Source organism: Gadus morhua, chromosome 1 (assembly GCF_902167405.1).
Source record: "Gadus morhua chromosome 1, gadMor3.0, whole genome shotgun sequence".
NCBI classification, from domain to species: Eukaryota; Metazoa; Chordata; class Actinopteri; order Gadiformes; family Gadidae; genus Gadus; species Gadus morhua.
In genome coordinates this window covers 27,889,551-27,901,140 of record NC_044048.1, presented here as the reverse complement: position 1 = coordinate 27,901,140, position 11,590 = coordinate 27,889,551, and the positions used below count along the sequence as shown (strand labels likewise).

The 11,590-nt window shown below is 50.4% G+C and overlaps 1 protein-coding gene across 2 annotated transcripts in view; it reads left to right on the top strand.

Annotated features, from left to right (window-relative positions):
- The window catches only part of fignl2 (fidgetin like 2), a 20,538-nt gene extending 9,174 nt beyond the window's left edge, over positions 1-11,364 (top strand). For both annotated transcript variants that reach the window (XM_030360181.1, XM_030360172.1), the window contains exon 3: positions 6,288-11,364. In XM_030360181.1, the coding sequence (XP_030216041.1) occupies positions 6,288-8,326 (2,039 nt within the window). In that variant the 3' untranslated portion in view covers positions 8,327-11,364. The remainder of the gene's footprint in view (positions 1-6,287) is intronic.
- Positions 11,365-11,590: the final 226 nt, after the last annotated feature.

The window sequence follows — 11,590 nt, the reverse complement described above, 5'->3', positions numbered from 1 at the left end:
GAGAGAGCTTGAGTGCCAGTGAGAGTTATTGTCTGTTTTACTGATGGATGGTCGCACTGTGACTCACGCATACATTTATAATAATTATCCCCGGCGACTCAAAATTATTCAAGGCAGATGAAATATCTTCCTCCTCCTCATCCAATGAGAGGCATTATCCCGTCCCGAATGGATTGTTTTTTGGAAGTGTCAGCGAATGACCTCCCACTTGATTTAACAACTTTCTGCTGGGACCCCACCCGGGAGCAGAAGCTACCCAGCAGATGCCTGGGCTTATGTGGGACAACACGGTTAAAAGCCCTCAGCGTGAGATACCCCGGGTGTAATGGCATAGCGCACATAATCCCTTAAGCAAACATTTCTTTAGTTTAAGCACACTGCTCCGGTAGGGCTAGGTCTGCAGAACACATCTTGTGTACGCTGAGAGAAAGGGCTTGCACATCCAACTGTGTTCAGACAACCTCCTGTCAGGTGGTGAGATGTAGCTCCAGCGCTCAGATTGGTGGTTTTTACGATGGTCCAGGTATATCGGGCGGGGTCCTGACAGCCGTAGCCCCGGGAGAACGTCTTGCTTGATATTAATGTCATAAATCACAATTGGAGCTGGCACGACAGCGGTTTCGGCCGCTTCTGGACTCAAAGTGACGAGCCCTTTTTATGTTCAACGGACACATTTTGCTTTGTTGATGGATGCATTTTTGGTTATGGATCACTAGCCGCCAGAGGTAAAACCTTCCGGGAGGTGTTATTATATTACTGTGTGTAATTATGAACAAAGTACCATGAGTCCATGAACATCATTACATTTTGCTTTGCTAAAGCACTGCTATCGGAGGTGATGCCGTCATGCAGGTGTCAACTTCGATTTTTACCATTACTTAACTAATTGTCAAATTCCATTGGAGAGAGAACAATATGCTTGGCCTGATTTGTTCTTGCTTGGTTGAGTATTTGTAAAATGCTTTCTAAATTGTGGACGTGCTGACACACGGCATTAAGCAGTGCTGGGTGACAGCACGTCTCAAAAAGAATCGCACTTACCCTTCTCCGCAAGAATCATCCAAACCTGTTTGCTAAACCTGCTGTTTACTGCATACGGTCACATTTGACCTCAAGACACACACCTCAAGATTTCCAAATCGTGTTTCGCAATTGTTCTCTTGTCATCTACCCTGTGGCTTTGAATATACCGATTGTGCACAGATATCTTTGCACAGAATGTACCAACATTTCGTTTTCTATGTTAATTACATCTATGGTAGACACCAAATTTGTGTACAAATACTGCCAGGGTCCTTCCCCTGGGATAACTATAATTACGTAGCTCGCCTTGGGATTACTCCGTAATTCAGCCAGCCAATCAACCGCCCCTCTGACGTTTTATGACGGCTCTCTCGTAACACACATCTCATAAGGTACCAACGGCCACAAAAGATTCATAGATCCCCAAGGCTCTTAGTGGCTAACTGTTGTGATTGGCTGTTGTCTCCGGTCAGAGATGGAGAAAGGTGAGGTGGTGATGGTGATGGTGGTGGTGGTGATGGTGGTGGTGGTGGTGGTGGTGGAGGAGGAGGTGGGTGTCAGTGCTGGGTGAGTGGAGGGGGAGGGTGTGCTCTGAACTGAATAGAGCGTTGATTGGATGGATCCACATCGCTCTTGTTTACTAGCAGCCCTCCTTACAACTGCCACAGTTTTAATAGCGGGCCCTCCCTGTAGGTTTCCATGTGCGCTTTCTGCTCCTCTGGGCAGCGAGACAAACAAAAGTAGCGGGAAGGGAAGAGGTATCCTCTCCCCCCCCCCGGAAACACAAGCACTAACACACACACACACACACACACACACACACACACACACACACACACACACACACACACACACACACACACACACACACACACACACACACACACACACTCACAAACTAACGCACACACACACACACACACACACACACACACACACACACACACACACACACACACGCACACACACACACACACACACACACACACACACACACACACACACACACACACACACACACACTCACAAACTAACGCACACACACACACACACACACACACACACACACACACACACACACACACACACACACACACACACACACACACACGCACACACACACACACACACACACACACACACACACACACACACACTAACGCACACACACACACACACACACACACACCCCAGGGGAGCCGTGAAACCGCACCGGAGCCCTTTTGGCTCTGGGCTTCCTGCCAAGATCACGTTTCAGTTGGCGTTAGCATGAGGTAGAGAGCCACTGCACGAGACTAGTGGGCAGCTAGCCACCCCGGGCCCCGGAGCCGCTGTCCTCTCAGACACACTCGGCCTGAACCTGGAAAGCTGGAGGAATCTCAACAAAGCCGAATACTTTTCCCCCAACTGACGGCCAAATCACACCCACCGCCCGGGCTCTTAAGGCCCCACTTGGGCTGCGTGGCCCCTCCAGAGTAAAGCTCATTTTGGTGGACAAGGGCCCTGCCACTGTCCTCATCACGCACTTCCACAATAGAATGCCGCTCACACAGGTCCCTCTATAAATCCCCGGCGAACACAAAAGCTGTCAGTGGACTGCGGCTGAATAGATTAATAAGATTTCCATAATTAGGCAGGCCTCCGACAATAGGATCCTTCAGGCTTTGTCTCACTAGCAACGGGATTGTCCGAGCCGCGCACGTCTGTCCGACGGTGGTCCCCGCACAATGACCGCACAGACAGTAAGGGCGGTCAGTGGCGGAACATCTGTCTCTCCTGGGGCCGAGGGCACACACACACACACACATGGGGAAATCTTATGTGCACACAAACTGATTTCTTATCAAGCGCCCTGCAGCCAGTGTTCCCTGTGCGTCCACGTCTCTGGATGAGAGCCGTGCCCTTAGATCATTCAAACATGTTAATATTCTAATCGTATTCTGCTCCCTTTGAGATTGACAGGAGAAAGGCCTTCCTTCGTGTGATTTAATTAATTAATTAATTCAAAATGGATGTTAAATATGCAACACTAAGAGACTTAAACTGTGGGATTTAGAAAACCAAATACCAATTAAGTCCCAATATTATTGCAATGCATTGTCTATATTCTTAATATATTTTAGCATTTAATCATAATGTGTTGCTTAATCTTCAACCGTCCTGTTTTGCAACTTATAATCTTACAATTAACATCCAGTGCCTCCAGTTAATGAATGTCCACAGCGGCCCTGGTTTAGAAATGGTAAAGATTAGAATTTGCTTTATTGCGGAGCATTTTTATGACAAAGATTAGGCTAAACCGCAGACCCTGCACAGTCCATCACGTCTGAGCAGTCGTGCCTCCACTTCAAGGTAAAGGATTCACCGGAGGAACTGTGAAACATGAAACCACTCGGCGGAGATTCAGAGAGAATAATGGGATTCTTCTTCTGATTCGAGAAAGTGTGTTGTTATGGTTTTTGACAGCTGGGCTAGCCTCCGAAGAAGGCGGGGCTGTGTGGGGCGGTGGTGACGCTGGTGGAGGGAAGGATGGTGGTCGTGGTGTAGGGGTGATGGTGCTGGTGGTGGTGGAGGAGGGGGGGGGGTGATGGTGATGGGGATGGTGATGGTGGGAGCATCGGGTTCCGTTGATGGAGGGGACAGCAGTTAGCCCTCCTCAGCCGTCTCAATGTCCAGCGCGGGCCGTGGAGAGGGGAAGGAGCGCCTGCTGTCCACTCTCTCCCCTCCCCCCGCCCCCCTCCCCCTCCCTCTTTCCTTCGCTCCCTCCATCGTTCCCTTTACTCCTTTCCATTCCTTCATCCCTCCCTCTCTCTCCCCGGCTGCAGATTTTATGAGCTCCCCTGGGCTCCCATCCATCTCTGTCACACACAGGCCCCATTATTGGGCCTGCTCAAAAAGTGGTGGGGCTGCAGATGGGAAGGGCCTGCAGGACATATACAGTTTCTGCAGGCAGGACAATGACCTGCGAGTCAAGCCACAAGATGTGGTCAGCTGGGTGTGGAGAACCAAATATCTTCAGCATGTTCGTTAAAAAAAATCGTGGAAAGAAGAAAAAATGTATGAAAATGAGAAGAGAGAGTGTTAGAAGGCAGGATTCCTGGTGGTGGTGGTGGTGGTGGTGGTGGTGGTGGATCTGTGATCCTGGTTGGCTGAAGCTTAGGGAACCACTTGATCCCAATGGTTTGGCCATTGGGAACTTAAGGCAGTGGATTTGAATATGAAGGACGGGATAATCCAATGGCCATCTGTTCTGCTGGACTGATCGGACTGAATAAATAACAGGCGTGATCTGAAAACACACACACACACACAGGGGGGTTTACCAGGAGAGGAGAAAGAGGCCAAAGTTAGGGAGTGGGTGGGAGAGCGGGAAAGCAGAATAACTGGCAGAGGATATTGAGCTTTGATTTAAATGGCAATAAGAAGCCTGGCTCCACACACACAGACAGATCTATGAATAATGAATCATCAGGCGTCCGCTGGAAGTGGAAGGCAGTGAGGCCAGTAATGACGACTTCTCTCTCTTCTCTTCTACCTCTCTATTGCTGCTTGTGGTTGGTCTCACCTCAGGCTAAATCATGACAGTTCAATACTGCCAAGCTATGCTTGGAATGTCAAAGCTCGAGCTGAACACAGCCTTGGTCTCTTCCAAATCGTTCTTTCTATAGTTATAGCCTCCGTTATGCTCGGCAGAGAGGCTTGTTTTACGGACGCAGAAATCAATTTGTGATTGGGAAATGTTCAAAATCACAAATGTTGCACATTCGGAAATCCACAATTTAATATGTAGCCTATTTTTTTATTGATTTGAAAGTGATTCTGGAATAAACCAGGATACGTATATTTGTGTTTGAATCGATTAGCCTGTGTTGTTGTGGCGAGTTGATCTGTCATAATAGCATGGCTGGTATCCAATTCATCCAATTAAACCCATTTATCTATTCCACTCTCTGGCCTGCATGTTCACCACACTACCTCACACCGCCAGGACTTGGGATTGCAGCAGCAATGATCAATCAGAAGCCAGCCAATGCTGGAGTCAGCAAGAGGAACAGGCATTCCACTTTCCCAATGTTCCATGAGAGACTGTGCTGATGAATAGCACACTATGCTGCCATTCCAAACCCAACCCCCCGCTCTCTCTCCTCATTCTCTCCACACCACTGTCCACACACACACACACACACACACACACACACACACACACACACACACACACACACACACACACACACACACACACACACGCACGCACGCGCGCGCACACACGCACACACACACACACACACACACACACACACACGTGCGCGCGCGAGCGCAGAGACATGTACAAATACACACACACACACACACACACACACACACACACACACACACACACACACACACACACACATACCCCTCCCCTCTCCTACCCTCCCTCTCTGTCCAGCCGGCCGCTGAGCCTTCGGTGCTCTGGTGCGCAGTGGGTGGGTGGGTGGGTTGGTGGACGGACGGGTGGGGAGTGGGAGGGAGGGAGGGAGGGAGGGAGGGAGGGAGGGAGGTAAGCAGGAAAAGCAGGCACAGGGAGAGATAACAATAGGTCCTCCGGGAGATGCAGCGGCAAGCGGTGCGGGAATAGTGAAGTCTTATCAATGCTCCAACACAAGCCAGTAAACCGAAAAAACTCAAACCTCAAGCTCTCTTCACTCTCCCTGCGAAATCCGAGCCCCTTCTGCTACCAGGCATGACGGTAGCACTAAAACAGAATCCACTCCAAACACGAGCTAGGCCGTTCCCCCTCACAGGCCAGGGGCGAGGGTCCCATGTAGTCAATGTAGACACTAGAGGGGTGACGAAGACAACAGCCATGAAAAAAATGACCGCTCCTCTGAGAATCTGGTTTTAACAGAATCTTCCAAACATACTTAGGCCCCATCCCATTTCTACCCCTTACCCCTTCCCCTTACCCCTCCCCCTTGTTTTGAAGGGGTGAGGGGAAGGGGTAAGGGGTAGAAATGGGATTGGGCCTTTAATATCATTAATTCAGGGGTAGGGGAGTCGAGTGGTTAGGGTGTTTCACCGCCTGTCCCAAAACGTTATGGGTTCAGACAACAACGTCCGCCGTGTACCTGGAGGCATCCCTGAACGAGATGCCTGAACTCCACCTGCCGATAAATAACCTGTATGAACGTCTCTCTTTCAATGTAAACCTCACTCATCAACCTAAATGTAGTCTATTAGACCTCTCTCACCTCGGTTCCCCCATGGGTTTGTGTCTGCAGGCCTGTTGAAGATGCACTGGAACCCGGAGCATGCCCAGCCCCTCAGCCAGTGGCCTGAGCAGCACCTGGACGTCTCCTCCACCACCTCCTCCCCGGCCCACAAGTCGGAGCTCTACGGAGGCCGTGGCCGCGGCTCGTACAACTACGCCTGGGCCAACGACGACATCTCCGCCCTCACCGCCTCCAACTTGCTGAAGCGCTACGCCGAGAAGTACTCCGGCGTGCTGGACTCGCCCTACGACCGCCCGCCCGCCGCGGGCAGCTACCCGGAGCCAGGCGCTTTCGGGGGCCTCAGCGGCCCCAAGACTGAGCTGGAGCCCTGGCCACTCACGCACGGCTCCGATGGCTCTTATCCCCTCGGGACGCCGGGGGGCCACGACGGCATGCCGGGGTCCAAGCCTGCGGCCCCGCCGGCCGGGCCTCCGGGGTCCGGCAGCGGGGCCAACAGTAACCTCTCGGACTCGGGCTACAGCGGCAGCAGCTCCTGCAGTGGCTCTCATTCCGGCGACTACCCCCCGAGCTACAACGGCACCTACCTGTCCTCGGGGTACTGTCCCCAGCCCGGCACGGCGCTTCCCCCGGCCTCCCTCCACGCGCTCCAGACCACTCCCACCCTGGTGCCCAGCTACAGCCCCACCGCCCCAATGTACAACTACTCGCCTAGCGCCTACCCCCACCAGGCCGGCCTGGCCCCTAACTACAGCCACCCCTCTGCCACCTACCTGCCCTCAGGCCTGTCGGCTCCCAGCCCGCTGCCCTCCAGGCCCACGGCGGTGGGGGGCAGCTACAGCTACCAGAGCTCCAGCCTCGGCGGCGCAGAGTCCGGGGGATCGCTCAAGAGGAAGGCCTTCGACATGAGCCACGAAGAGAACGAAAACGGGGACGCTTCCCGCTACAGGAAGTACGGCTACGACCAAATGAAGGCCGGGGAGGACACGCCTTACAGCGCCAGCGACAAAGGCGACCGGGGGAACGGTTTTAGCGCGGGCAGCGCTGATCCTCAGACCTTCAAGCCCAGAAAGCCCTCCCCCCAGCCCCTGGTGTCTCCTCAGTACGGGGTGGCTGGGGAGTACAGCCCACCGGCGGGGATTACAGGGGACAATGTGGGGGGGGAACAGGGCTTCTCCCAGCTGCAGCAGCAGCAGCAGCAGCAGCAGCAGCACCGTTCCCACAGCCACAAGAGGGACTCCCTGAAGAGCCCAGACCCCCGGCTGCTGGACCTGGTCAACGGGGAGTTGTTGGACTGCAGCCCGGGCCTCGCCTGGGGGGAGCTGGTGGGACTCACTCACGTCAAGAGCGCCCTGGAAGAGGACCTGCTCTGGCCCGTGTTGAGGCCCAGCCCGGGGGTGCGGCCGCCCTGCACCGTGCTGCTGTTCGGCCCCCGCGGAGGTGGGAAGACCACCCTGGCCCGCTCGCTGGCCTCGCAGCTGGGGGCGTCCTTCTACCGGCTGAGCGGAGCCACGCTGGCCTCCAAGGGGAAGGCGGAGGCGGAGCAGATCCTGGGCGCTCTGCTGCAGGTGGCGGTGGCACGCCAGCCCTCGGTGGTGCTGCTGAGCCAGGTGGAGGCCATGGAGGAGGAGGGCCTCCGGCAGACCCTGCTGTCCACCCTGGAGAAGGCCCAGGTGGGGGCGGCGGGGCAGGTTATTATCGTCTGCGCCACGGGGCGGCCCGACCTGCTGCAGGAGTCGGTCCACCGGAGCTTCGCCAAGCGGTACCACGTGCGCCTGCCGGACGTGGGCATGCGCAGGCAGGTGCTGCTGCAGGCACTGGTCCCCCAGGGCTGGAGCCTCAGCGAGAGGGAGCTCGGTTCGGTGCTCCAGCGCACCGAGGGCTTCTCTGTGTGGGAGCTGCTGCAGCTCAGCCAGCAGGCGCTCTCCTCCGCGTCCACCTCGCCGGGGGGGGCCATGCACGGCCTGCCCACCGCCTCCTCGACCCCCACCTTCAAAGACTTTGAGAACGCCTTCTGCAAGGTGCGCCCGCACACCAACCCTAAAGAACTGGACACTTGTATAGAGTGGAGCAAGGTGTATAGCCACTGAAAATGCAGCCAAACACTGTATTGGGACAGCCATTTTGACCCTATCATGGCTCTGAGACGACGAGCCTTGGGAATGTTTTGATGTTGTTTTGTACTTATTATGCAGCCAAAAGAGTTGGAAGACCTCAAAGATGCGGGACAGCTGATCAATGTTTTACTGGCATAAACAAGCCATTGTGTGCTCTTCAGTTTCCGCTATAAATAAACACACTACTTTATTTTCCCAAAGAGATAAGAGAAAGGGCCTTGATGAGTAGGACAATGGCGTGTAGTTAAAATAGCTGATTGGCCAACGAGGAAGCGTTATGTAAGGATACTCTTAGAGATCCTGATTAGCCTTGGTCCAGGACACAGCAGGTATTTATGCTGGTCGCGGGGTCCAAGATTATGGATAATCAGGGTGTTGGGAAATCCCCCTTTTCACTGCTACACTCAGGATCGAAGTTGGATTGCCAGCCCTCTCTCATTTAAATTTGAATTAATTTAGGATACATCATTTAGCAAAAAAGCCCCTAGGATTTTCAAAATTACATTCTGACCAAATTCACTAATAATAGTAGTGATAATAACAATAATAATTATAATATTAATAATAATAAGGATAAATAATCATATTATTATAATAATTAGATATGCACCAATCCCAATGAATCATATCCATTGTCTCCATAGCTTTCCACCAAACTTTGTAATAATTGTCACAGCCGTATTCTTCCCTTTCCAGTATTAGTCATGGTGGAGGTAGCTCTGGTGCGACTGGTCAGAACACAGTATTACTAGCGCACCATCCCTCTCTGCTATTCTAGGGGCACCTTGCAGTTAACCAATGCATTTAAACACAAAAATAGAAAACATTTAATGACAAAAAATAGTACAATGCACACACAATATGCAGTATTATTTTTTTAATTCACTTTCTCCATTTAAGTATTTGTTTACCTCACATTCCTCGCTGAGTGCAGTTAAGTCTGAGAAATCCTACTTTCATCCTACTTTGCTTTAACCCTCTGCAGCCCTGCAGTGTGTGTTTTTGTTTTGTTTTGTTTTACATTTTTGCTTTACCACGTACTCATTCTTTTTTTATTTTCTTTAGTGTGTAGTCTTGTTTGAAATGCTCAGGAAGAATTTCTTTACCTCAGAAATATGAATTTAAGAATGTATGTAATCTTAGGGTCTTAGCAAAAGAGAGTGATGCAGAGCAAGGGGTTTGGGGTGGGGTGGGGGGGATGGGGGAGAGTTAGGCGGGTGAGGGGGAAAGGGGGGGAGGGGAAGGGGGAGAGGGGCTGACAGTCTTGTTATACTCCACTGCGGCTGGGCTTTTACCTCTGAAGAGAAACTTGAAAATGCTACAAAGAGTAACATTGAATGTAATTCAGGTATTTCAAAGGACATTTGATGCCATAAATTCATGTTTTTATTATATATACAGATATAAATACTTTTTTTTTCTTTGTTCTTTTTTTCTTGTTTCTTTTGATGGTAGATTTGTTGGAGGAGATGTGGTGGTCTTCATAAAAATGTTATGTAGAATCCCCAAAAAAACACATCCTTTTTGTTGGACAAACTGCATATTGTTATCATGTTACGTGTTTACATATCCTGCACATTAATGTCTGTTTGAATAGTTTTATGGCTGCAGTTTACCATAGTGTATTGTAAATAAATATAATAGGCACAATCATACATGTGCACTCTACAGCAACTACATCAAACTACTGAGCACAAAACCTCTTAAAAGGGACAAAGACAAAGAAAAGTGAATATGTCACGAGCATGTGGCTTCAGCTGATACAATATAGAGAACAATACCTATTATTGTGAACATATTACCGACAAACCCATGATGTAGACAATCCAAAGAACAACTTAACTTTCCCTCCATTTGGAAATCCCTCTTTAACAAGCTGGAACCAGGCGGTCATTCAACCCTGTGCTTCCGAGGCCACGATTTTTTGGCTGTTGCCATGGTACCTAGAAGGTATTCAAAGAATGATGTGGCATTTCCTATGGTCCAATATCCTCCGCTCTCGCTGTCCCACTCTCTCTCTACCTTGCTCTCTCATTTCTAATCATTCTTCTCCCTTCATTCTGCCCCCGCTCCCCCCCCCTCTCTCTCTCCCTCTCTCTCTCCCCCTCTCTCTCTCCCTCTCTCTCTCCCTCTCTCTCCCTCTCTCTCTCTCTCTCTCTCTCTCTCTCTCTCTCTCTCTCTCTCTCTCTCTCTCTCTCTCTCTCTCTCTCTCTCTCTCTCTCTCTCTCTCTCTCTCTCTCTCTCTCTCTCTCTCTCAATGTCCCCAATGGAATCGCATTAGATTGGATTGCCCACTAGCCCCTAGCCACAGCCATGTGGTGCATAGCCCCAGTCCCCCACCCCAACCCAACCAAACCCCGTCCCCCGCACACCTTCCCCATACGGATCCTTCTGGAGTCGCCATGCCCCTGATTGATGTCCAGCAACCCTATATCACAGTCCGGCCCTCCCCTCTTCTACAGCTGGTGGCCTCAGTCATGCCATGCAAGCAGATCAATCAGAATCACCCCCGTTGTGCATATTGATCACTGTCTACCAAACCAAAAAGAAAACACACACATACACAATGCATACACAAATGATAGGACGTAGCCTCGAGGGTCGGCTGTAGTCCAGATGTCTGCAATTACTTGTTATTTTTTCCGAGACCGAAATTAAAATGGTGACTTTAGTGTTATTTTCTAGCAAATCAGCGACCCATGGCTACCCGATATACCACTTGATGAATCAGTGTTGTCCTCGCTTCTAATCAAAACAGTTTGTCCAACAAATTGGCTTTTTCTTAGCTGTTATTATCTCTTATCACAGTAACTTTATTCTTGGTTCTTGTACATTTTCTGTAACCATTTCTACCTCATTTTGCGGCATATTGTACATGAAAGTATTTATTTCATGTCTTTTTTGTCTGTTTAAAAAAAAAATGTTCTTGAACTGTAATGGTCTACCTCAAAAAGACTGTATTTTAAGAGAAGAGTATCACACAATATTAAACAGAATATGTCAATATTTGACCACGACTATTTATTTGTTTTTAATGACTTCAGCAGTTAAGGGACTCCAATTGGCCAGAGTGCAGAAATGACATAATGTTGATGCTTACCTCACCATCACAATAAGGTCACCGGAGTCACTTTAACTGATTACCTAATCATTTAATGTATCAACACACTAATGAGTTTTGCATTGTTTGTAATATGGGCTTTGGGTGACTTCACGCAAAGTGACTTGTATGGTCTG